The 26,622-nt window shown below is 40.9% G+C and overlaps 1 protein-coding gene and 1 long non-coding RNA gene across 3 annotated transcripts; one reads left to right on the forward strand and one right to left on the reverse strand.

Moving 5' to 3' along the window:
* Positions 1-1,173: 1,173 nt before the first annotated feature.
* LOC136767693 (protein S100-A13) lies at positions 1,174-16,679 on the reverse strand. The gene is made up of 3 exons (XM_066721642.1): positions 16,513-16,679; positions 11,751-11,882; positions 1,174-1,860 (listed from the first exon to the last, which is right to left on the reverse strand). The coding sequence occupies exons 1-3, from the start codon at positions 16,522-16,524 to the stop codon at positions 1,690-1,692; spliced, it is 315 nt and encodes a 104-aa protein (XP_066577739.1). The 5' UTR covers positions 16,525-16,679; the 3' UTR covers positions 1,174-1,689.
* Positions 16,662-26,603, forward strand: LOC136767694 (uncharacterized). Of its 2 annotated transcripts, XR_010821866.1 has the most exons (4): positions 16,662-16,736; positions 21,753-21,852; positions 23,435-23,590; positions 24,400-26,603. It is a non-coding gene; the product is annotated as an uncharacterized LOC136767694 (long non-coding RNA). The 2 variants fall into 2 exon arrangements; XR_010821865.1 differs by having other exon boundaries at positions 23,435-26,603.
* The last annotated feature ends 19 nt before the right edge of the window (positions 26,604-26,622 follow it).

A 26,622-nucleotide genomic window follows, 5' to 3' on the forward strand; every position in this document is an offset into this window, starting at 1 on the left:
TGGTTCAGTTATAAAATAGAATCAATCTGGAGTTCTGTTTAAGCACCACTGCTTTTCTATTTATATAAGTGATTTAGATACTGCAATAGTTGGTAAATGATAAAAACACAACATTAGAAGGCGTAATGAACACTAAGAAACCGCAAAGGAGATACAAAAAGACTTAAGATATTGTTCAGTTTGGGGAAGACACATACCAAATTAAATTAAGGCAAGAACAGAGTAATAAATGCATGTAGCAATGTCTATTATATGTTAAAGATTGGGGGGACTGAAGAGGACATGGGTGTTTATGTAATTGGGTTATAGTCTTCCTCTAGACAGTGTGGGGGGGGCTTATGTCGGACCCACTTCCTTCAAGAAACAGCTGGATGAATTTCTTGGATGCTAAAGTTATAAGTATGCAAATTAATGAGCTACATTAACCTGGATGGGACCTCCTCTCATTTGTAACATTTCTTATGTTATTATGTCTTTAAAATTATGGTAAACAAGATGAAATAGATAATCTTGCTGGACGAATTTCATTTCTAGAATTTCCTTTGATTTAGTTATAATAAGCAAGCAATAAGCAATAAGGATGTGATTTTCAATGTTATTTGCTTAGTGAAACTATTTGCTTTTTCAAAGTATATTAATTTGAAAGTGATGAAAAAAAATAAGTGATAAAATTCTTTAAAATAAATGAAACATTTTATTCCATTAAAAAATTATATTTAACAAGGTGAATTCTCTTCTTTTTTATTACATGAATGCTTAATAACTTTCATTGCAATCTAAATAATGGCCGGAGTACTGTAACTTTAAAATAAACAAAAACATATACCATATTTGATTAAATATTATGTTGAATTACATAATACTATGTTATAGAAAGAACATTTCATACTATTGTGTATCCAGTAACCCTAATTCAGTGGCTCACAGTATTGATATAGAATGTATTTTCAGATTCCCTTTGTTCCTGATGTGACTCCACACTGGTTGCTCAGTGTTGTCTAGTGGGAACAGTTAAGGGGATGGGGGTGTGGGAGATAAATTTGGAGAAATTAGTCTAAAGCAGTGTATTCCGAAACTGTCCTAAGATAGCACAAGATCATGTATTTTAAAATCTGCATAACATTGTACAAGAAAATATGCACATCTTGCATTAAAAAAACAAACAGGGACATGTTATTAGTGGACAATGTATTCATCCATCCATCTTTAATAACCACTTCATAAAGTACAGGGTGGCGCTGAGCCAGAGTTTAACCTCTTGTACACAGGTTGAAAGACAGGATACACCCTGCTCGTGACACCTGTCCATTGCAGGGCAGCACTAATGTACACACACACACACAGACACACACACAAGAACAGGGTGATTTAGAGTAGCTGCTCAGGTTGATCAACATGTCTTTGGGATGTGGAAGGAAACCAGAGCTCCTGGAGAAAACCAACCGAGCCATGGGGATAATATGCAAACTTCATGCAGACAGACACCCAGGGCCAGAATAAAACATAGGTCCCAGGAGTTGTGAGGCAGTGCTAACCACTATGCCACCTTGCTCCCCTAATAGGGAATGTTACGCAACATAATATAAATGAACAGGTGCCAGTTAGGTCAATACCCTGAACTGGATAAAGGGCATCAAGGATGTTTTGGAAAACACTGGTCTAATGGATTCTTGCTCCCCATTCAGGGTTTTACGAGAGCTGGCAACCACACTTTGCAGATTTGTCTTGGCTGGTCAGGCCATGCTGAGATGTAGCCAGTTGCTGAATTAATCCCCAGAACTCTTTAAAGGTGATCCCCTCGCTGTCCTTGATGTTCAGCTTCTTCATCAGGTCTCCCATGAGCTGGTCATCATTAACACCCTGTCAGAGGTAAAAGAATGCATCAGAACACTGCCTGTGGGCTTCAGACATTCCAGACACCAAAATGATCATTTTGTCATGCATTACAATCATCACTTGAAAAATTTATTAATTTGCTGCCCATTTTCATATGAGCACAAATTTAGGGTAGCACAGTATCACTTCCACTTGTTTTTAAAATGTTATTTAAAGTCAGTTATCTTACTGTGGATTATCAAAAGTTTTGATCAGTTCCAAAGAAAGTAATGAGGTGAGAAGCATACAATTATACTGGGGCACACTGAATACAGATTCAGTTGAAAATGGATGGTTATATTTAAAAAATATACTACTAGAGGCTCAGGAGAAATTTGTACCAAAACTTAGCAAATTGAGGACCAAAAAAATTGGCCAAAATGGTTTAATAGAATCATGTAAAAAATATAAAGAGAAAGAAAATGTTGTATAGCGCATACAAAGGGGATAGAGATTAAACAAAATACAAAGAATATATACAATTGCAAAGTGATGTTAAGAGAGGGATCAGGAAAGCAAAGAGGGAAATAGAAAGAAACAGCTATTGGAGCTAAAACTAATGCAAAGATCTTTTTTCAATACTATAACAGCAAGAGGTCAATAAAGGAGGAAGTAAAACAACTAAAGGGGAAAAACTGAAGTATCTTAGAAAAATAACAAGATGTGGCAAATTTTCTAAATTAGTACATCACAGGTTAACAACAAACAAATCACCTGGGCCAGATGGTATTTTTCCAAAAGTACTTAAAGAAATTTGGGAAATTATTTATAGGCCGCTAACTCAAATATTCCAAATGACACTTAGAACAGGGGATGTGCCAACTGATTGGAAAGCTGCAAATGTCATACCAATCCACAAGAGAGGGGCCAAAACTGAGCCAGGAAATTACAGACCAATCCGTCTCACCTGCATTACTTGTAACATTTTTGAAAAAATGATTAGACAGAAAATAGAAGAGCATCTTAATGAAAACCCTATTTTTTGTCGTATTCAACATGGGTTTAGATGATGCAGATCATGTCTTACTAATGTATTAAAGTTTTTTGAACATGCAACTGCAGCTGTAGATCACATGAAAGCATATGATATGATATACTTAGATTTTCAGAAAGCTTTTGATAAGGTTCCACACCAAAGGTAATGCTCTAGAGGCAGTTCAGAGGCAAGCAACCAGACTTATTCCAGGTCTGAGGGGAATGTCCTACTCAGAGAGACTGAGGGAACTGAACCTTTTCACCCTGGAGCAGAGGATACTACATGAGGACTTGATTCAAGTCTTCAAAATCATGAAAGGCATCGACCACATCAAACCAGAGGAGCTTTTCCAGATCTGCAGGGACACAAATGGAAATTGGGCTTCAAGGCATTCAAGACAGAAAACAGGAGACTTCTTCGCACAGAGAGTCATCATAATCTGGAACAAACTCCTCAGCAATGTGGTTGAAGCTGAAACCTGAACCTGAACCAACACAGAAAAAGTCTGTCAGCTAGCTGACGTTACTCACACAAAATGTGGAGCCATATAGTTGGAGTTACTAAGCCAGTGACCAGTATGTGGACTAGAGTTGAGTGATAATAAAAAAAAAAACATACCACCGATGATAGACACCCAAACATCGCGATATCCGATATTATTGCCTGGTGAGTGGGGGGAGTGTTACCCAGCTAGAACGGCGTGTCGGGGTGTTCACCATTGCTGTAGTAGACCCGAGGAACAATAAAAATGGACGCCCAGGCGTCAAAAATATCTGGAGGCGCGGGCATGGTGCAGGTGCAGGACGGGGTGGGGCAGGCTCGTGCAACAATTGTTTACTGCTTATCAACTTCTACATTTATGTCAATCATTACTGCTGTAGACCTGAATAACATCAAAAATTGACTTGTTTCTGGCCAAACGAGAAGGGCGAGCCACAGGACATAACTGAGGTGATTTGACGCCTATGCAAAAACAGATATCTGCCAAAGATGCCCAAACAACAAATCTTCATTCTTATCTCTGTTACCATCACCCCGCTGAATTTGCCATATTGTCTCGACGTTCAGCAGCTTAATTTTCAAAACCAGGTACCAGTCAACAGCAACCAGTACAAACAGCTTTTTCTAAAACTAATAAATATAAAAGGGATAGAGCAAGGTGGGTACAGTGAACTGCTGCAGTTACACGGTACTTGGCAAAGGAAATAGTTTCATTTCACACTGTAGAAAAGGACATTTAAAGAGATGCTGCACACCTTTGATCACCAGTATGAGCTGCCTAGAAGAACCTTCTCCAAGAACGCCATTCCTGAACTCTACAACAAAGTACGGGATGACGTTACCTATGCTGTCAAGAAAGCGGACTTCTTGGCATTAACTACAGATATGTGGTCCAGTGCTGACATGACAAAACAGAAAATGGTGGCGCGGATCTTGGAGCAAGCCCCAGCAATTAGACGGGTCTTTGTGGATGACTGACGGACTCAACCCAATCTGACTTGGCAGGACATCAGCATCCTCAAATCAGTGAATGTGGTGCATTCACACATTCGTTGATTTCACGGACATTCTCTCAGGAGAGACAGACTTAAAGGTCCCGTCTCTTCTGCCCATGCTGAGACTAATTAAGAATTAGGTCCTAAATGTAAACGAAGAAGACTTGCAGCTCACAAATGCCATCAAAACAACATTGTAGAGCACTTTGAGGCAAAATATGAAAAAGCAGCAACGAAGGACATAATGCGCAAAGCTGCGTTTCTTGATCCAAGATACCGGGGGGGATCACATTGAAGAGGCGTTACTTGATGACATTATCAGGCACTTAGAAAGGGAGATGACAGCGTTCTACCAACAGAGCCAGCCATCCAGCCAGCCTCAAAGAGAAGAGGAGGAGGGAGCTGGTCAGCCAACACATGCCAAAAAAACAAAAAAACTCTTGGCAGTCTATTGGGGAAAGCAAAGCCCTCCATAACCCTCAGTACAGACCAGCAAGCCAGGGCCGAGCTTGCGGTCTACCTGCAAGAGGTGGTTATTGAAGAGGAAGATGATCCTCTTGTGTGGTGGTTAGCCAATGAAAGACGGTTTTCACGGATGTCAAATATAGCACGACAATACAGCTGCATCTGTACCACAAGCACGCAATCGGAACGTGTCTTCAGTGTTACTTCAGTTAACATGTTGGTTTTCTTCTGAAAAAATGCATAGCCCAACTAAACACAGAAAATATTGTATTTTGGAGCAAGCTTTATTCAAAAGGTCTACATTTAGGATATTCCTGTGTTTTATTATTTTTTTTCCTTCATGTTTAGATTTTGATTTCGCCTATAGTGCATTTGTTATTTATTTAGGCTGTTTATTTGTGTTTGAATTTTGATACATCTAAAAGGACAGGCATTGTAAGTCATTGTGTTTAGGCTAAACATAGCCTATGTTTATATTTGTTTTGTCTCATTGTTGTTATTAATTAAATAAAAAAAATAAAAAATAAAAACTTTGTACAACTCCCAGATTCATTATACAGTAATATTATATTAAAACATCTTAAAATAATGGCAAATTAGATCACCTATACTTTCAGTTTCTGAAATCAGGGCATTACTAGATACAAATAGTGGGTGAAGTCAGTGTCAGCATCACAGCAGGCTTTGCGGAGTTAACTGTTGCATGTTGTGATATAATGACGGCAGTAGGATAGCCTGCAACACCACGTGTAGTCATTAAGCTTATAGCCTATGTTTTATATGATTTATTTGTATATTTTAATGAAATTACATGTTTTATATTTATTTATTTATGCAGGGTGAAAAAATCTGCATTTGTTTTCGTCAATAGAAAGCTGTTCTAAATACCATGCAGCTGCTATTTGTGGTATTAAACAGTGGACAGTGGTCTGTCGGGTTGATCACAGCTGTAGCGTCAACACATTGCTATAGCAACCGTCTCTGAACGAACCTCAAGAGTATCACCTGCACAGTTAAAAACTTTATGCTTCCTTCTTTAACATATTGAAACAATTTTTAAAAGTGATATGGGTAAAGCTTTTTCTATAAAATACACTAATTGAAATGTGTAATTACGTTCATCAAGGAGCAAGTGCTGCGAGAATAAAGTGTTATTCTCAGTGTGAGTCCTTCATAGCCTATTAAAATGGAAAATACATTTTGTTCCCTATTCTAGTCATCTTTTATTTTATAATCGTGCAGGACGCTTTTTAAGTATTGAACCTTTTAATAATATGATCGGATGTAAGGGTATCCATATTAGAAGTTATTTAACTTCCACAAACAAAAAATCTGAAAGCCATCTGCACGCCCCCACCACCAGGATTATCGGCATTATCGTTGATTTGCGATATCATCTGCTATCGGCACTACCTTGATGTGGACAATACTTTTACCTGCCCATGGACAACTAGCAATGGAAATTTAGCCTACAGCAGGGGTTTTCAAGCCGGTCCTGGAGTACCCCATGCCCTGAGGTTTTAATTGCTTAATTGAATCCTTAATTGACCTAACAAAGCAATTTACTATTAAATTAAGGGGGTACTCTGGAACCTGTCTGAAAACCCCTGGCCTACAGCTAAACTGGGTACAATGCATTGCATGACTTGTCATGAATGTTTTAATTGTACACTGTCCATTATATGTAGTACTAGAACCATTACCTTTGTTTTGTGATTTTTCTAGATGTGTGTGTATTCCACTTAATATACCTGCTATAACGGAATTGTTCATAAATTCTGCTTATTTAAATTGGATGTAGTTCCATTATTGGAAAATGAACATTGCAAAGCATGTTGATGTGTTTACCATGAGAAAAAACAATCTGGCTGGTAAAAAGTGGCTGGTGAATTTTGCTGGTTCATCAAAAAGTTAATTTCAGACCCTATAAGATTATATAATGATTTTCTGGATGTAACAGGCAATATACTATATCATGATACATTCAAATGTAATGTTGTCTGCTTTTGCTGCCACAGACTATGAGAGCATGGGGGAGAAACAAAACTTATGTTAGAGTGCCAATGTGTATTGACACTCAAGGGTCAAAAGTGCAAAAAATATGTATGCCCAAGTGGTAAGGTGATGTCTGCAGTAAAGGCACAAGCAACCAAAGTGTCCAGGATATTTGTGACAAAAATGCCGGAAGCACCAAGAGTAGAAGCAGCAGAATATCGTCCTGTCTGGTGAGGCACATGCTCTTGGTACACAAGCAGTGGTCATGACCACTAGCAAGACAGCTTACTAAAAATAGCAGCCCAGTGAAGTAACTCAACCTGTTAAATACTAGATTGAAACTTGCTACCTGACCCTCCAGTGAAGCTCGATCTAAAAGACAAAAGAGAGAGCAAAAACAAAAAATCTGAATCATGTGATTTTTTTCTTTCAAGAAACACACAAAATACAATCAATGTACAAACAATACAGTACTATTGTAACCCTATTGTTATTTTTTGGTTTGTTGAACCATTTTAATTTATGGAAATGTATAATGGATTCTCATGTAGTAATGGGCCACAACAGTAATCTGATAATTGAATGTGAATGTGGTGATGTAATTTCTAATTTGATTTATTGGTTGGTTATTAGTTAATTAATTAATTTATTTATTTAAAACTGTGTATAAAAGGGAGGGGAAATTCTGGTTCTGTTTTTTTTTCTTCTACAGTATGAAATATCCCTTACACTAGATCAATTAGTTGTGCTGTTTGTTTTATTATGGAGTATGATCAATGTGGTTTTTCTAGTTATTTTAGTTTTTCTTATTGTTGTGGATATTTGGAAGCTGTTTTTTCCAAATCTGAATTCTGAAGGACTTCTGACCTTGTGAAATAAAAGCCTGATTGAAATTGTTTTCTAAACTTTGGATTGCAATTTTGTGGATTGTGGACTGCTGAAGAGCAATACTGTTCATTTAATTTACCCCTCATCTTTTGGAAACTTAAGCTGAAGACCAAGACATGCAGAATAAATATATTTTGTACCGGAACCCTAGGAAGGGACAAAAGCCAGTTTCCACTACAGTTGTAGTAGTAGGTAAAACAGTCACAGAATAAAGATTTTTTTCATACTCTACTAGCAGTAACTAGCTCTTAAGTCACAGACAACCGTTTCCCACAAAGCTGAAAAGTAAAGAGGAAATTACCTCAGTGGTGTTTGGAGAAGAAACTAGAGAATGGGGCATGCTTCTACATCACCCCACTGAAGGGCCAATCAGCAGCTTTGACATAGTTTCAGAACCTCCAACGTGTGACATATTTCCCATACTTGATAAATGTTTCCCATACTTGACATTCGTTTTTCAAGCTTGATCTTACAACATTGTTTTTCTCTTTACATACTCTTTTCAGTGGCTACTGCTCACATTGTAAATATATGACTAAATAAAAAAGTAGTAATAAAATTATATATATATATATATATGCACATCACTCAAAAAATTATATGGTTCAGAATATCTGAACATTATACATATTACTTTAATGACAAAACATATTTTTTCAATAAAATAGACAAAATATAAAGAAAATATTGAAAAATATATTACCTTATTTAACTTAAGGTTAAGAGGTAGAGGTATCTATTATGCAGATATCAATTATCCAATTACCCTCAGTATACACCGATCAGCCATAACATTATGACCACCTGCCTAATATTGTGTAGGTACCCTTTGTCACCAAAACAGCCCTGACCTGTCGAGGCATGGACTCCACTAGACCTCTGAAGGTGTGCTGTGGTATCTGGAACCAAGACGTTAGCAGCAGATCCTTTAAGTCCTGTAAGTTGCGAGGTGGGGCCTCCATGGATCGGACTTGTTTGTCCAGCACATCCCACAGATGCTCGATTGGATTGAGATCTGGGGAATTTGGAGGCCAAGTCAACACCTTGAAGTCGTGATTCATCAGACCAGGCCACCTTCTTCCATTGCTCCGTGGTCCAGTTCTGATGCTCACGTGCCCATTGTAGGCGCTTTCAGCAGTGGACAGGGGTCAGCATGGGCACCCTGACTGGTCTGCGGCTACACAGCCCCATATGCAACAAACTGCGATGCACTGTGTGTTCTGACACCTTTCTATCAGAACCAGCATTCACTTTTTCAGCAATCTGAGCTACAGTAGCTCATCTGTTGGATCGGACCACACAGGCCAGCCTTCGCCCCACACGTGCATCAATGAGCCTTGGCCGTCCATGACCCTGTCGTCGTTTCACCACTTCTCCTTCCTTGGACCACTTTTGATAGGTACTGACCACTGCAGACCGGGAACACCCCACAAGAGCTGCAGTTTTGGAGATGCTCTGACCCAGTCGTCTAGCCATCACAATTTGGCCCTTGTCAAAGTCGCTCAGATCCTTACGCTTGCCCATTTTTCCTGCTTCTAACACATGAATTTTGATGACAAAATGTTCACTTGCTGCCTAATATATCCCACCCACTGACAGGTGCCATGATAATGAGATTATCAGTGTTATTTACTTCACCTATCAGTGGTCATAATGTTATTGCTGATCGGTGTATACCCTAATGCTAGGCTCAAACTACACACATTTTTTAATCTGAACCGATTTTGATAACGGAGGGCAGCTCAAACTTAACAACCGTCTTTTGCATTTTGATGCACACTAGATGACCATTTAAGAACAGGGGGTGAGAAAAAAGAACATGGGTAAAGACATGGCTGGGGAGATGAGGGCAATATGGCCTGTATACTCTGATGTGAGCAACAGTCATAGGCTATATCCATCCCATCATGATCATCGCATTGTATATATCGATATTTTTCAAAGACTTGGGTCAATTACAGATACTAATTGGTATTTGTATTTGAAAATATGATTTTCTCTGTATTTCAGTATTTTTGAATAACCTGCCCCAAAACAACTATCAGTATTTGAAGAATTTCAGTAAATACTTCTGAAAATCAAATACTTCTGTCATGTTTATTCTTCCTGGATTCAATCAATTCAAATCACATTGGCTGCTGCCCGTCTCCTTTGTAAATATTAAGTATTAATATGAAATATTGTTGGGATATTATCGTGCCCCAATGACCTAAAGTTTGAATTGGAGGACAAGTGATTGCATCACGGACCCTCTCACCAAGTTTATTGGTACCAGGCATGCACCCCAACCTAGCCATTTGTCATCACAATGTGAAAACAGTGAATCGTGGTTTACATATATACGTTATAGTGATGGAGTGTACATTCCCAAATGTGAATTTAGAGGCTCTAGGACCCTGGGGGTTGAGGAAGGTACGCTCCATCTTGGGTAAGGAGGCTGAAGTCAAGGTGGCCGTGTTGGTAGAGGTCTTAAGGGTACAATTGATTGTTGTGGGGTCGGCTTAATGGGATTATTGGGGACACTTAGTCACACTCACTTAAAAGCACATGGGGAAGAAGGTGAAAAGAGAGAGGGGAGAACAAAAGGAAAAGAAAAAGGACTGATGGGATGGGAAAGAACAATTGTTGTTTACAGGTTAAACAGGCCTAGTTGTCCCTTGGATTTAGTTGATCCTAGTACAGTTGAGGACTTGAAGATGACATGATTTTGCCGTTTGTTTTGTTCGGGAACTTTAATAAACAATACAGCGTGAAAACCCTATACCTGTTTGTGTTTCTGGGGTTAGAAGAAACAATTGACAGGCTGGAAAAGCAAGACGTTACAGGTTTAGTCAGTACACGGAAGCACTTCCGTCACAATATATATATATGTAAACCAGAAACAAAGTTGTCAAAAAACCTACAGGACAAAGTTGTTTAAAGGAACAGATCAGGGAATTGGTATAAAGAAATATCAAAGACCTTGTTTAACATCCCTTGGAGCAGGACTGTTTCTCAACTTGAAGTTATAGGGGGGCTGATCATCTTCTGGTGTCAGCGTGGGGGGGGTCGCTGATGGGGTTTTCTCCGGTTTTGGGGTGGGAGGGGCGAGGTGATGCTGACAGGGTTTTCTCCGGTGTAACCGGGGATATGGGCTGATATGGGGGATATGGGCATATCCCATATGGGGGATATGGTTTGATTATTATATTTTTAGGGAGGCTGAGAGAAAATACAGGGGGGCTGAAGCCCCACTAAATAGGGTCTAGTGACGCCCCTGCCATGGATCATGGTTCAGATGATGCTTATTAAGAAGTGGAAGGTGTATCTTACCCAAGATCCAACATAAATCAAGCCGTCTCTCCAAACAGGATAACTGACCAAGTGGCCAATGGCAACTTTGCAAGAGCTACAGACTTTTATGGCTAAGACTGGTCAAACTATGTACATGTAAAGAATATGCCAAGCACTCCACAAATCTGGCTTGTATGGTAGGGTGACAAGAAGGAAGATATGCTTCAAGAAAGCCCAACTTAACACTCTAGAGATTCTGTAGTGATGTGGCAAAAAGGGCATCACCCAAAGACTACCATCCCTAGTGTGAAGCATGGTGGAGACAGCATCATGTTATGGGCATGTTTATCATCAGCAGGGACTGGGGTAATGACAATTAAAGTATAGAATGTCCTTGTGGAAGACCTGCTGCCCTATGCAAGAAAGCTGAAACTGGTACGGAAGTTCACCTTTCAGCATGACAAACGACCCGCAGCACACAGCCAAAGCTACACTGGAGTGGTAAATGTCCTTGAGTGGCTCAGTCAGAGCTCCGACCTCAATCAAATTGAAAATGTGTAGCATGACTTGCCACAACACACCCCCAAGGAACTTGACAGAGTTAACACACCACACAGCTGGTAGACTACAGCAGTGTAAAAGGGAAATGGAGATTAGGGGAGGAGTGGGAAGGTGCTACTCCATGACTGAAAATCCCTTCCGATAACGTGACACACCTGCAGGTGTAATTGTTATAGCCACACCTGAATACACACTGCAGCCATACCTTACAGATTACTTACTTTGACTAGGTTGGGCAACTGGCTGGAAAGAAGACTTTTGAACTCGTTGCTCTTTAGCGTACTGCCATTATCACCTGCAGCAGCATGGAAATCTGTGACCAGAGTATTAATGGCCTTCTCCAGGTCTGAGTGCTGTTGAGAGAAGAGAAAATGTACCCAATATTAAATAGTTCGGTAAGGGCAAACCTGATTTTACTTGAATTTTACTTGAATCTCTGATTCAACTTAGATAAAATAAACCATTCAACTGATTTTATCAGAGATTCAAGTAAAATCAGGTTTGCAAATTAATAATAACACTATGTAACACAATTTTTGTTCCTGGGTAGTAAGTGTTATTTCCTTATTGCTTATGCCTCAAAAGTATAGAAAATGTCTATTATCCCACACAAACTTTGCTTTTGTGACCAGGACAGTGATATTTTGAAATGTAACCATTTCCAATGAGGAAACGGGCGACTTTCTGTCTTTTCGTTCACATAAAGTCAGAAAAAAACTACATATGAATTCAAATTAACATGTATTTATACTAAAGTAATACAAAAATGACTACAAAAGATTTAGAAGCGAGTAGTTTTTCGAGATTTACGATTATACTTTATTTATAAATATATGTGATATAAATATCAGTGTCCTGGTCACAAAAGCAAAGTTTGTGGGGGATAATAGACATTTTCTATCAGGAAATAACACTTACTACCCAGGAACAAAAAATAAATAAAAATGTGTTACGCTGTGTAATCATTATTTGGAATCATTAATAGCACCAAAAAGGTGGGCTTGACTAAGTGGTACTGCTTTATACATTGTATAGATGAGGTTCTGGTCTGCAAAAATGAGGCAGTTCTAATCCCCCACATCTAACCTTTTAACCTAGATTTATTGACGACTTGAATATGCCACACATTAAGTTAATTTAAACTAGTAGAGCACACAGTTAACAATGAACTGGAATGTTTACTTTAAAATGTTTGAACTGTTTCATTATTGAATTCTTAAATATATTATTTATTTATTGTACAAAGCTCAATAAAGCTCAAAAAAGCTATACTTTTTCACATGAAGATGTTCCCCCCGACGATGTCTTCTTCTCATGTACATATTTATGGTGAATCTCAAAACCAATGTAACAATAGACCATGATCCACTGTATATCTGATTGCACGGCACCTCTGACACATAATTTGATGCTTAATTATACTGCTGCCAGCCAAGCAGTGCCAGTGTAATTTTATTCCCCATTCATTAAATAACATTCTTTCTGGATCTAACTGCCTACAAATATTGTGTGAGCAGATTCAATGGAATCCTTAATAATTTATGGGATTGGTGAGCTTTTGAGCAACCAAGTGAGCAAGTGGCCAACTCTGTCTTTGAAACCTTTTATCCTAAATCAACGGGTGTAGAGGGTGTCAGTATAGGTTCTGTTTGGGGGCTTTATTTTATATTTAAAAAAAATCAAATTAAAGAATACATACATAAACTATAAAATCTTAAACAGACTGGTGAAAAACATGTACATGGGTACCATAGTAAATTATTTAATCAAATTTTAATGTATAGAACCATAAGAATATTCAGACACCAAACCAGACGTTTCCTTAAATCCAAAAGTCCCTTGCTTTTGGTTTGTATTTTGTTCCTAACAATACTAAAAGAATAGAAGTTTGGATTTAATAATTCTGTATAAGTAGCAATCCAACATTGCACTGTTGAATTTAGGTGCATTTCTGAAGTGTGGCATCTGGGAAAACAGGTTTTCATTCTTTAGCTACAGCAAAGTCTTGTTTTGAAACATCTAACTTTTTAAAATCTGATACTCATTGTACTCCTAAGGTATGAGTACTTCAACGTAAATAATTGATTTTTAAAAGAACAGATAAACAAAAATCACGAAATCCAAAGCTAGAGCTCCAGCAAACCAGTCTCCTATACGAACCGTAAACCAATTCGAAACCCTCAGCAGTGCATCTGCTGACAAGGTGCTTATTATTAAAGTCTAGTTTGAAATATAACAATGTGTCACCAGCAACATCAGTAAAAGTTCGAGAGCCAGAGTTTCTGACATTGAGGTTAAATTAGTCCAACTGCCCAGCATTAAAATTTGTACGCCAAATATTCTCACTGACACTAATGATATAAGATATAGACAATCAGTGACTTTAAAAAGATACTTATTATCGCTAAGCAAAAAAAAAAAAGTTTACTATTTATTTATTTTGTTGTCTTTTTATCAATCTGTAAAGTGCTCTGTGGCTACCCTGAAAAGGGCACTATACAAATAAAATATTGATTTATGAAATGTTGACAAAATGCCAGAAGGAGTTTTCCACAATTATCCTCATACACAGCTGTAGTAACTTCTATCCAAAATTACCTGTGCCTCTATTTGTTTCCATTTGAATACAATAAACCTTCTATGAGAGCTAGGGTATCACATAATACACACATTTAGACAGAAGGTAGACAGAATTATAGGATTTAAGCAAAGAGGTAAATTTAAATAACGATTGTAAATAGAGTAGAACAAATGTGATATTGCAGAATAAAGCCTGGAATACAATCTTTATGTAAGAATAGCCTTTATAGAATTGTCAAAATACTACAGGCAAAAGCCAGTTTATCAATCAATCAATCTGTATTTATTTATTTATTTATGACCAGCCAGGCCCCTATGCAATTCTATTAATTGCAATACCCTAACTCCAGCAGGTTTAATAGGTCTCTTTAAATCACACATATGCCAATAATTTGTAAAAGCTATTAAACTGAAGCCTATTCTACAGAGGCTGCTCTCCTTCCATGCCTTGTGTGACCCCTCTGGACATCTTAGATGACCAATTTCTCTCATTCTACTTTCCCTCCCCCCTCTTTCTACCCCACCCACCCCTATCTTCACTTTCTGGTGGAATCTCTTTCCACCCTTGCCTCCACTGCTCTCATTCTCTTACATCCTATTGTGACTCCTTTTCCCATCCATCTGTCGACTGTTACGTCCACCTCTCTCCTCCCTCACTTTTATCCACTTCTTCTTCCGTATTTGCCTTCCCTTCCTCCTCCTTCTTCTAGCTCTGCAGATCATTGTTCTTCCTTTTTCTCCTCTAAAATCCAAAAACTGTTCTCCCTGGATAAGGGCATCTGCTAAGTAATAATGTTCACAATCATAATAATGAACATCTTTATTAAAGACATCACCTACTGATCATTCGTGATACATATAGTAAAGTAAAGCTGCTGGATGAGCACTGTTGCAAGTATGTAGTAATGGAGAACATAATTGAAAGTATCCATATAACACACAAACGCAATAAAAGGTGACGTCATGCAATCCAGGAACCTAGTCAGGTAGTAACAAGGACAGTCATGTTTGCTTGCTGCACGAAGGCATTTACCTTTAGGGTGTATCAGCTACGGCAAAATCCAGTTAAGCAACTCTGAAATGAACGTTGGTAAAGTAATTCTAATCACAACTTACTTTCTTACACTTACTCTGACAAATTCTCTGTAGAGTTTTTTTTTTTGTGTGTGAAATCATACAGGTAGAATGGATTAACAACTATTGCAACACTTTCAACAACACCTTGCAAAATATTTGAAACAGTGCAGTCATAATAGAAAACGCCCAAATTCATCATAAATTCGCATTGTACTAAAGCAGTCCTATTGGAGGATCGCCATGAACTGATTACTACCTTCTTTCTATAACTGATTATTCAAACATGAATACTAAAACGGATAAAGAAATGCTATAAGCGTTCAGAACATAACAGAAAGCTAACGGCTAGCCTACAGTATACTGTAATGCAATGAAGAGACGGCTAAGAAATTACATTTTAGCATGATTACAGAAGTATTTTGTTTTGTTTTACTTCAAAGCACCGAACCCTCCTTCATTGCAAACCCGTAACACGGTGCTCCTCTCTAAGAGCGATCCTTGGCAAAACTGTAGAAACTAAATTCTGCAGAACCCTTTGCTGGCACTCCGATTAACTTCCATTTGCTCATAGACAACGGCACGCTTTTTCCGACAAGTCAATCCTGACACGTATTACCAGAAATAAAGAACCGATTGATTCAGCGAGCTAGTACTTCATATCTGAAACTGGCAGAAACCCGAGCGGTACCAGAAGAGGGGGGGGGGGGAGTTTTTATCAGACTCGTGTAACTACTAATGAATCTCACAAGGGCACCCTTTCAACTGCCAGCATTATAAGTACTAGTAGTCTTGCGTTTTCTTAGTCACTGAAGTCCGTTTCACTTGATATATAATAGGCTACATAATATAGGGGTGTTTCCAGTTTTACATATTGACAAAGACAGTAAACACACATTGTTAAAGTTAATATATATAAGTGACATAGTACAGAAAGGACTTTACAATGGGTAAATAATGCATACTTTAAATTGAATGTGTTTTGCGGGTTAAATAAGAGCAAGACAAAGAAGAAGCAATATAACGTAACATTATTTGAATAAAACTGGAAAAGCTTGAAGATCTTTTTCATACGCTTAACGCCCTGTTTTCACAGGGTAGTTGAGATAACAATGTACAATAAACACCGCGTTAATATAATAATACATCGGAAAACCTATCCAGTCATGATAACCAGAAGTCTCCACAGAACAACTCGAATCTACATTTTCCCTCATAAGTTTAAATGATTTAAAGCAGCGTATTCATAGTAAAATGCTATTATTCACATAGATAAACAGCATTTAGAAAATAAGGATTGCAGAATATAATAACGAATATTTCACAAACCTTCACCGCCATTTCTAGCCAAGATTTCCTGCTAAGAAGTTTCCTTGCGAAGTGAACAGCTCAGACTTCTCGTTCTCTGAGCCCCGTCGCTCTTGCGGTATCCTGGCTCCTTTCCCGAATCCTCCCACTCTCTAAACACCACTGGATTCCACCTTCCGTGATGGCAGGAAAGGAAATCACTGTGGAAAATGCTGCAATACAATACTCTGCGTTAACAAAATATGGTAAGGAGGGGAAACAAACTATTATACGGTAGTATATAAATCAATAGCTGTTATTTTTTATGATGATTAATATACTATGCACGAAGCTCAGGTTACTAACTAACATTACACATAAGCCAACCCCCAGAGCGTTTGGACACATCTGGAACTTTTTTAGGAATTGTTGGAACATGTCTCATTTCAGCAAGGGCTCAAGTTTAGGCTGGTTCTTTGCATTCTTGTGATTTAGGGCGTTGTTTTTAAAGTCGAAGTTGCGACATTGTTAGTAGCCTACATTTCATACCCACGCACATATAAACTCACATACTATATGTAATTGTACATGGCATATTTTTAATGTTCATGTGTAATGAACATAAAGTAATGATTCTGTGATTCAATCCAGTCGGCATTTTATTGCATAATTTTATCGAAATTCATACATTTTGATCAATTAAAAGTATGTTAGTTTAAAGGAAAAAATGCTAACAAGAACAAGTACTACCACATTCTACTGATTGTTTGCATTCATTTGATTTACATTGTTTAAATACTTTAAATTGACGCTTCCTGTATGCCTTTTGCATGTGTGCTTTTGAAAATAACACACTATTCATAGTTTTCTCACTGTAATGATTTGAATTATTTTTGAGATTAAACAAGAACAGAAATGCTTACAGTAATGGGATTTTTCTATTATTGTGGACACATATTTTTACACAAAGAATGACAACAAAAATATGAATTTAAATAAGTCAATAAATGTAAAGTATATATACCGATCAGCCATAACATTATGACCACTGACAGGTGAAGTGAATAACACTGATAATCTCGTTATCATGGCACCTGTCAGTGGGTGGGATATATTAGGCAGCAAGTGAACATTTTGTCCTCAAAGTCGATGTGTTAGCAGCAGGAAAAATGGGCAAGCGTAAGGATCTGAGTGACTTTGACAATGGCCAATTTGTGATGGCTAGACGGCTGGGTCAGAGCATCTCCAAAACTGCAGCTCTTGTGGGGTGTTCCTGATCTGCAGTGGTCAGTACCTATCAAAAGTGGTCCAAGGAAGGAAAAGTGGTGAACATGACAGGGTCATGGGCAGCCAAGGCTCATTGATGCACGTGGGGAGCGAAGGCTGGCCTGTGTGGTCCGATCCAACAGACGAGCTACTGTAGCTCAAATTGCTGAAAAAGTGAATGCTGGTTCTGATAGAAAGGTGTCAGAACACACAGTGCATCGCAGTTTGTTGCGTATGGGGCTGCGTAGCCGCATATCAGACAGGGTGCCCATACTGACCCCTGTCCACTGCCGAAAGCGCCTACAATGGGCACGTGAGCATCAGAACTGGACCACGGAGCAATGGAAGAAGGTGGCCTGGTCTGATGAATCACGAGTTCAAGGTGTTGACTTGGCCTCCAAATTCCCCAGATCTCAATCCAATCGAGCATCTGTGGGATGTGCTGGACAAACAAGTCCGATCCATGGAGGCCCCACCTCGCAACTTACAGGACTTAAAGGATCTGCTGCTAACGTCTTGTTGCCAGATACCACAGCACACCTTCACCTTCTTTTGGAGTCGATTTGATAATTTCCTTTTTCTATCTTTCATCTGTTCTTCTTGCAGTGTGTATACATATATATATATATATATATATATACACTCACCTAAAGGATTATTAGGAACACCTGTTCAATTTCTCATTAATGCAATTATCTAACCAACCAATCACATGGCAGTTGCTTCAATGCATTTAGGGGTGTGGTCCTGGCCAAGACAATCTCCTGAACTCCAAACTGAATATCTGAATGGGAAAGAAAGGTGATTTAAGCAATTTTGAGCGTGGCATGGTTGTTGGTGCCAGACGGGCCGGTCTGAGTATTTCACAATCTGCTCAGTTACTGGGATGTTCACGCACAACCATTTCTAGGGTTTACAAAGAATGGTGTGAAAAGGGAAAAACATCCAGTATGCGGCAGTCCTGTGGGCGAAAATGCCTTGTTGATGCTAGAGGTCAGAGGAGAATGGGCCGACTGATTCAAGCTGATAGCAGAGCAACTTTGACTGAAATAACCACTCGTTACAACCGAGGTATGCAGCAAAGCATTTGTGAAGCCACAACACGTACAACCTTGAGGCGGATGGGCTACAACAGCAGAAGACCCCACCGGGTACCACTCATCTCCACTACAAATAGGAAAAAGAGGCTACAATTTGCACAAGCTCACCAAAATTGGACAGTTGAAGACTGGAAAAATGTTGCCTGGTCTGATGAGTCTCGATTTCTGTTGAGACATTCAGATGGTAGAGTCAGAATTTGGCGTAAACGGAATGAGAACATGGATCCATCATGCCTTGTTACCACTGTGCAGGCTGGTGGTGGTGGTGTAATGGTGTGGGGGATGTTTTCTTGGCACACTTTAGGCCCCTTAGTGCCAATTGGGCATCGTTTAAATGCCACGGCCTACCTGAGCATTGTTTCTGACCATGTCCATCCCTTTATGACCACCATGTACCCATCCTCTGATGGCTACTTCCAGCAGGATAATGCACCATGTCACAAAGGTCGAATCATTTCAAATTGGTTTCTTGAACATGACAATGAGTTCACTGTACTAAACTGGCCCCCACAGTCACCAGATCTCAACCCAATAGAGCATCTTTGGGATGTGGTGGAACGGGAGCTTCGTGCCCTGGATGTGCATCCCACAAATCTCCATCAACTGCAAGATGCTATCCTATCAATATGGGCCAACATTTCTAAAGAATGCTTTCAGCACCTTGTTGAATCAATGCCACGTAGAATTAAGGCAGTTCTGAAGGCGAAAGGGGGTCAAACACAGTATTAGTATGGTGTTCCTAATAATCCTTTAGGTGAGTGTATATACATACAGACGGGTGACAAATTAAAGGAAAAATCAACATAAAGTGTCTCAGTAAGGTGTTGGGCCACCACGAGCCGCCAGAACAGCTTCAATGTGCCTTTTGGCATAGATTCTACGAGTCTCTGGAACTCTACTGGAGGGATGGAACACCATTCTTCTGAAAGATATTCCCTCATTTGGTGTTTTGATGATGGTGGTGGAGAGATCTGTCTAACACGTTGGTCCAAAATCTCCCATAGGTATTCAGTTGGGTTGAGATCTGGTGACTACTGAGGCAGTAGCATATGATTCACATAATTTTCATACTGATCCAACCATTCAGTGACCCCTCGTGCCCTGTGGATGGGGCCATTGTCATCCTGGAAGAGACCACTCCCATCAGGATAGAAATGTTTCACCATAGGATAAAGGTGATCACTCAGAATCACTTTGTAATGATTTGCAGTGACCCTTCCCTCTTAAGGGGACACATGGACCCAAACCATGCCAGGAAAATGCCCCCCACAACATAACAGAGCCTCCGGACCCCCTCACTGTAGGGGTCAAGCAGTCAGGCCTGTACCAATCTCTTGGTGTCACCACACATGCACTCGCCCACTTGTCAAGAACACTAGCCAGTTGAGCAGTCTTCCATTGAGCTCCTGCCATTCATGCCCCAATAATGACCCCTCTTTCAAAGTCATTTAGATCCTTTCCTCTTGCCATCTTGATGCAAAATTGAGGTCAACTGGGCCTGCTCAGCATTGTTACACATGCCACAGAGCATGATAGGATGTTAATTGCTTAATTGTATCATGCAGTACACCTGTTTGGAGGCATCTGCATTTGTTATGTTCCTCCACTCATTTATTCAGGTTTTTCCTTTAATTTGTCACCCGTCTGTGTGTGTGTATATATATACACACACACAGACGGGTGGTCAGATGAGACCAAAATCGAACTCTTTGGCATCAACGCAACTCGCTGTGTTTGGAGGAGGAGGAATGACCCCAAGAACACCATCCCCACCGTCAAACATGGAGGTGGAAACATTATGCTTTGGGGGTGTTTTTCTGCTAAGGGGTCAGGACAACTGCACCGCATCAAAGGGACAATGGACGGGGCCATGTACCATCAAATCTTGGGTGAGAACCTCCTTCCCTCAGCCAGGGCATTGAAAATGGGTCGTGGATGGGTATTCCAGCATGACAATGACCCAAACCACACAGCCAAGGCAACAAAGGAGTGGCTCAAGAAGAAGCACATTAAGGTCCTGGAGTGGCCTAGCCAGTCTCCAGACCTTAATCCCATAGAAAATCTGTGGAGGGAGCTGAAGGTTCGAGTTGCCAAACGTCAGCCTCGAAACCTTAATGACTTGGAGAGGATCTGCAAAGAGGAGTGGGACAAAATCCCTCCTGAGATGTGTGCAAACCTGGTGGCCAACTACAAGAAACGTCTGACCTCTGTGATTGCCAAAAAGGGTTTTGCCACCAAGTTCTAAATCGAAGGGGTCAAATACTTATTTCCCTCATTAACATGCAAATCAATTTATAACTTTTTTGAAATGCGTTTTTCTGGATTTTTTTGTTGTTATTCTGTCTCTCACTGTTAAAATACACCTACCATTAAAATTATAGACTGATCATTTCTTTGTCAGTGGGCAAACGTACAAAATCAGCAGGGGATCAAATACTTTTTTCCCTCACTGTTTTTTTTGTTGAACACGGAATTCATCTTGTGTTGTTGACTTATTCTCCCCGGCAGGTGTACATAGGCGTAGTGACCTAGCTTTGCTAAGTACTGGTTTGTTTAGCTTGTTTAAGTGTATTTTTATTGCACCTGTATTTGTAACCTTAGCACGGCAGCTACTGTTTGATAGTTACTGTCTTAGCGCTTTTAATTGACGCAGTTTCTGTTACCAGAAACGGTTGTATTGCATACAATTGTAGTAAGATATTGTACAGTGTTACTGTGCACTCAGTCTTGCCTTTTCTGCAATCAGAACAGGCAGTTAATAGCGTTAGCATTCCAGACATTCCAAGCACTTAGTTCGGCCAATCACTGTATTAGGGTGGGACTTGTGGGCTCTGGACAGTGTAGCAGTGTAATTCAAATCAGTGCAGGTGCGGATTCATCCAATTAGTTACAGGTGGACTATTTAACGGCCTCCAGGAACTACGTGCCAGCAGCAGCCTTCAGTGCCCTCTCTCCAAAGGGCCCCATTCAAAAGGGCAAGGACTCTGTGGGACTCCAGCGAGGAGAAGCTTGCGAGGTGATGCTGCACTGCAACACTAGGCAGCTATGACTATCTCTCCGATTCCTGTCCTGCTCTCTCCTGTCTCTTGGCATGCACCTGCTCACCACCGCCTCCCTAATCCCTTTAACTTAATCTCTCTGCCTCTCCCCTCCTCCTCCCTCCCCTCCTTTCAACTCTGTTGAGGTCTGTTGAGCTTCCAACATGGCCGACTTCATTTCCGCTATTGCCTCCCACCTCTCTCTGGATTTCCTGGCTCTCACCGAGACATTGATCTTCCCTGAGAAATCAACCACCCCTGCTGCCCTATCCTCTATGTTTGTCCTGTGCCATTCCCCTCATCCTACTGGGCGGGGAGGAGGGATAGGGCTACTGCTTTCCCCTTCTTTCCTCTAACAGCTTTGAATTCCATGCTCTAGAACTCACCTCTCCCTCTCCCTCTCACCTCTTCCTTCTAGTTCTCTACTGCCCTCCTGGCCCACTTGCCTCCTTCTTAGATGAACTGGACTTCCTTCTGTCCTGCCTCCCCTCACTCTCCTCACCTACCATCCTCCTGGGAGACTTCAACATCCACCTCTCCAACCCCTCCCACTCTATCAGATTTCTTCCCCTCCTTCTCCTTCTCTTCTCTGTCCACCCCCCACTCACAGGGCAGGCCACCAGCTGGATCTCATCTTCTCTAGATGCTACTCAACTTCGACATTCTCCATGACACCCTCGGACATCTCAGACCACCACTTCATCTCTTTCTCCATTTCTGGAGAGCCCTGGATCTCTTCCGTCCCCCGCTCAGCCCAATTCACTCTACGTGCTACTTAACAGAAGTGGAAGAGGTCCAAATTCCCAGCTGCCCTCAACCTCTACCACTGTTTACATTCTCCTCCTCACACACCTCAGCCAAGAAGTCTTACTTCCAGTAACTCTTTGAATCCACTGTCAACAACCCACGCAAACTCAACTCTACCTTCTTCTCCCTCTTCGTCCCCCCTCCCCTTTCTCATCCTGCTTCTATCTCTGCCGATGATTTTTTCTCCTTCTTCTCCTCTAAGATCACAGACATCCGCAGGCTCTTCAACAGTCTCCCCTCCTCACCCATCCCACCTAAATTTCCTACTAATCGATATTCCTTTTCTTCATTCTCAATTCTCTCTGACTCTGAATGTTCCTCTCTCCTCCTAGATCACAAACCCACAAGGTGTGCCCCGGAACCTCTCCCAACTCACCTCCTCCAAGCTACTGCTTCTGATCTATCTCCTCCCTCCTCAACTCCTCAACCCCTCCCTCCTCTCTGTCTGTTTCCCCTCTGCTTTCAAACAAGCTGCTGTGATCCCACACTTCAAAAAAACAACCCTTGACCCTACCTCTCATCAGAACTACCACCCTGTCTCCCTACTCTCCTTCCTCTCAAAGACCCTCAAGCAAGCTGCTCACCGTCAGCTCTCTGCATTTCTTTCCCATCACTCACTTCTTGATCCTCTGCAGTCCAGCTTCTGCACAGCTCACTCCACCGATACTGCTATTCTACCAGTCACTGACTCCCTCAGTTGTGCTCGGGTGGCCTCCCTCTACTCAGTACTAATCCTCCTTGATCTCTCTGCAGCATCTGACATCGTCGATCACTCCATCCTCCTCTCCTGCCTCACTGACCTTGGAATCTCTGGAACTGCTCTCGCCTGGTTCTCCTTCTACCTCAACAACTGGACCTACCAAGTGACATCGTGAGGTTCTTTGTCCACACCTCAACCTCTCCTCACAGGTGTACCCCAAGGCTCCGTCCTGGGCCCCCTCTCTCTTCACACGCTCTCTGGGCCCCCTCTTCGCATCCTATGGCTTCTCCTACCATTTCTATGCTGATGATGAGTCCCTGACCTCCTTCCAGCGATTACTCAAGACACATCTGTTCAGACTGTACCTAGAATTTAGTTGTTTATTCCTGTGTGGCTAATAATAATAATAATAATAATAATAATAATAATAATAATAATAATCATCATCTGGATGAAAATGGCATCTGTCACCAAACATTGGAAAACAGCTGAGGTGTTGATAGCTGGACATTTTATTCTTGCATGGGGAACACAGGATTCAGACTGTTTAAAGGAATTTTGTAATAGTATAAACTTGACCCAGATGGTAACAAGGCCCACTCGTCCTAATTCTAAGGCCTAACGTCACTGTATCAAAGCTGCCATTGGCCCCTGCGCATGTCACTCAAACAGCTCCCTTCCACTTCATGTTTGTATAAAAGGTGTCATCTGTGCAGGTTCATCCTCTTTTGCCATTTCACTGGACCTGAGAACATGAGCTCTCGGTGTCTTGTCTGTGCTTAAAACCTTATAATCTGTGTTTTTCGGTTGGTTGGCTTCTCGGCTGTGTTGTTTGTCACCATCTTCACTACTGTGTGTGTCTCTATTTGTTTTTTGTTAGTTATTATTGATAGCTATCCGAATCTGTGCTTTTCAGTTTCAGTTCCGCTAAACAAATAGAGCATTTCAAAATAATAGTCGTGTTTATATTGTGCCTTCTATATTCTGATAGCTTGCTGTGTGGATTTTTTGTCAACAGGACTTTTTCCACCACAGCAGGAGTGCTTACAGCTGCCTCGGTGTGTTGGAAGAGATCTCGCCCGCATGAGCATGAGGGGTTCCTCCGCTGGCTTACCCCCGCACTACAGCCCGCTACTGCGGTTATAGATCTTGCTGTCTCAGCTTGCTGGGATCGAGCTCTGCTATGCTTCCTCGTCCGTGTGTGAAGGCCTCGGTATTAGGCCCCGCTTTGGCTGGTGGCCTAATACCCTTGGCCCCCTCGGACCCCAGACCCCGCGTCACCCGCAGTCCCCAGAAACCCTGGTGTGGTTAAGCCTACACCCCGGTGTTTGGATACACAATGTTCCATCTCAAGGTTGTGTGTGGTTGGTGTTGCAGTGCCCCCTTGTCTACTAACGTTGGCGAGTCCCACTAGGTGCTCCACTTGTCGCAGTGGCGTTTCAGTTGTTGTGTGCCCCCTAGTGCAAACACTGACCAGCGCCCCCGCTGCACGTTTCTTGGTTGACGTGCATGTGTGCTCAGTGATTTGCTCGGCGCTTGCGGCTGACACACCTTGCCCACCTGGAGTGGGGAGGTCCTCTGCCCCGTCTGTCTGGGCACCGACAGCGGGCGCGATTTGACCACGGCTTCTGGCTCCTCTACGGTGAGCGCGGACCCCCGGTCTCTCCCCAGGCGACGTCGCAACTGCCACAACCTCCGTCATGCCCGCCGATCTCCCAATCCGGCGAGTGACAGTAGGAGCTCTGGACCTCCGCCTTTCCCCAAGCCTCTCCGTCTCCTCCTCCAGACACGCAGCTTCGGAGACAGCCACGCCCCATGCGCCTTGATGTAGTGCTGGACGCACTTTCCCAAGCCCCATTCAAACCACTGAACTCAGATGAGCTGAAGCTAGTGTCACTTGGCATTCACCTCTGCAAAACGCGTGAGCGAGTTACACACCCTGTCCGTACACCCATCGTGTGTCCGTTTTGCGGGAGATGGCTCCAGGGTCACGCTACGGACTAACCCTGCATACCTCCCAAAAGTGCTGTCTCTATTTCATGTCAACAGGCCTATTGAATTGATGGATTTTCTGTGCTTGTACTATTCCCAAGACCATAAAAGAATGTCATAAATCAACTTAATGAGATGTTATTTTATAGGGTTCCCTGGACGTTTTTTGTGACATTCCTATGACTTCCTATGAACATCCCTGTACCATTCCCAAGACCATAAAAGAATGTCACAAGTAAACATTACCAGGACGTTATTTTGTAGGGTTCCTAAATGTTTCTTGGCATGTCTTTTGTGTCCTTTCTATGATGTCTCTTTACCCAATACCAATACCAAGCACCTGCCAAACAAATAAAAATCAAGATCACCTTATAGTCATTTCTGTCTGTCACTGCACTCCTGATCTTCACTCACTGAATGATCACCAGTAATCAACAAAACAAGTATTACTAGTGTAAGACTGTTCCTGTAATTGTTTAAAAGTAAATATATTTGACTAACATGTTAACAGAAAGCTAAGGCTTAAACTGGTTTTCAGTTCTCTGTTTACTATATGATATCGCTCCTCATGGAGCCAGCTTGTCTCCTTTTGATAAGGTCATTTAATTAAGTTTAGTTGTGTTATTAAGATCTTTGTTAAATCCTGTACAAACCTTGTTTTGTTTGGATTACGGGAATGACATGCATGTCTGTGTGCATCGCCATTTTGGTTGAATTAAAGGGGTGAGGGCCACCAATGGCATGGTATTTAAAGGGTCGGGCAAGGGCAAGTTTTTATCTATGGGGGGAGTATATTGATGAACAGTGGAATCATGGTTATTGGGGGGGCGGAATTTAAATACTTTTAATTGGGGAATTTTATGGGAAACACGAAGTTAAGTTGTGGGTTTAGGTTGACTTTATTTTATTGTTAATTTTATTTAATAGTTTTCTTTGTTGGTTTGAACTGTGGGAGGAGTCCGCCTGCCAGCACCAATATAAGGGTGCTGGATGCTTCAGTAGAGAGACTTCCCTTCGTACATATACTACCATGGCTTCTGTTATGACTGAAGTATGTATCTGTTTAGTTGATGGTATTTTCAGTTACATTTAACTTTTAGTTACAGAGATTCATGAGTTTATAATTTTTTTTGTTTTGAATTGTTTGTTTGGACTTATTTTTGCCGACTATGATTTTTGGTTCCCTGCTTGAACACTATTTTGGAATAAACTTTTATTATTTTTGCACTGCTCCTTTGTGTTCCCACAA

The sequence above is a fragment of the Amia ocellicauda genome, chromosome 14 (assembly GCF_036373705.1).
Source record: "Amia ocellicauda isolate fAmiCal2 chromosome 14, fAmiCal2.hap1, whole genome shotgun sequence".
Taxonomy (NCBI): Eukaryota; Metazoa; Chordata; class Actinopteri; order Amiiformes; family Amiidae; genus Amia; species Amia ocellicauda.

What these genes read in the sequence shown, in the direction of transcription:
- LOC136767693 (XM_066721642.1), bottom strand. An exon ending in AGTTGCCCAACCTAGTCAAA is followed by an intron (nt 1,861 to 11,750) that starts GTAAGTAATCTG and finishes TACCTCTGACAG; the next exon opens with GGTGTTAATGATGACCAGCT.